General features: G+C 67.2%; 1 protein-coding gene across 1 annotated transcript in view; it reads left to right on the forward strand.

Moving 5' to 3' along the window:
* The first annotated feature begins 55 nt into the window (after positions 1-55).
* Positions 56-861, forward strand: part of MRPS15 (mitochondrial ribosomal protein S15) — a 13,613-nt gene continuing 12,807 nt past the window's right edge. Inside the window, exons 1-3 of the mRNA XM_009328239.1 lie at positions 56-293; positions 549-672; positions 811-857. Coding sequence (XP_009326514.1) covers positions 56-293; positions 549-672; positions 811-857 — 409 coding nt within the window. The remainder of the gene's footprint in view (positions 294-548; positions 673-810; positions 858-861) is intronic.

Below are 861 nucleotides of genomic sequence, written 5' to 3' on the forward strand. Positions count from 1 at the left end.
GGGCTGTGCCTTGGGGGCCGGGGGCTCACCTGTTGTGTCCCTGGGCTCAGCCGTCATGGCATCCTGCACCATCCGGAGCGAGCTCTGCCGTGGCTTGGAGCAGGGGAAGGTCCAGATCACCTGGAGGCTGGACAACGAGCCCGTGGCCGGGAGCCAGCACCAGGGCCCGGGGGGCACAGAGGTGTCCAACCTCACCCTGCCCCAGTTCAACCGCACGCAGGCCAAGCTGTGGTGTTGGGTGGAATGGAACGGGACCAAGCAGCGTGTCGGCATGGCCGAGATCAGGGCGGGCTGTAAGTCTGCTGCCGCCACGGATCACCCACATGTGCACTTGACAGAGGTGCAACCTGGCACCAGGGTTCACACATCTCCTCCCCAAAATGCATGTCTGCTCCAGGCAAGCCAGGCAAAGCCACTGGGGTGGGAGCGGCAGCCGGGGCCGATGGCTGATGGAGGCTGTTTCGCAGCTGGGCACGGAGGGGGCTGCGGCTCCTCCGCAGCCAGAACGGGTGCTTCGCTCAGGCTCTTCCCCGGCCACTCTCCCCCAGACCCACCTGCGAAGCCCTTCAACCTCAGCTGCATCCTGAACCTCAGCGACTACGGGCTGACGTGCCGGTGGGAGCAGGGAGCCGACAGCCACCTCCCCACCAGCGTCACGCTGAAGTGTGCCGGGTAAGCCTCAGGGGTGACGCAGTCCCTGGTGTCTGGCCCCCGGCCACCTCCCCTGGCCCTTGCCCTCTGCCAAACAACGTGACAAGCCTTGTCCTCCGCTGGAGGGTCCCTCTGAGCCCACCCCTCTCGCTGCCGCAGGAGCAGAGCCCCAGCGGTGACGGGCTGCACCCCGCAAGGCGGCCACAGCCA

This window comes from Pygoscelis adeliae, unplaced genomic scaffold (genome assembly GCF_000699105.1).
Source record: "Pygoscelis adeliae isolate BGI_AS28 unplaced genomic scaffold, ASM69910v1 Scaffold387, whole genome shotgun sequence".
Classification (NCBI taxonomy): Eukaryota; Metazoa; Chordata; class Aves; order Sphenisciformes; family Spheniscidae; genus Pygoscelis; species Pygoscelis adeliae.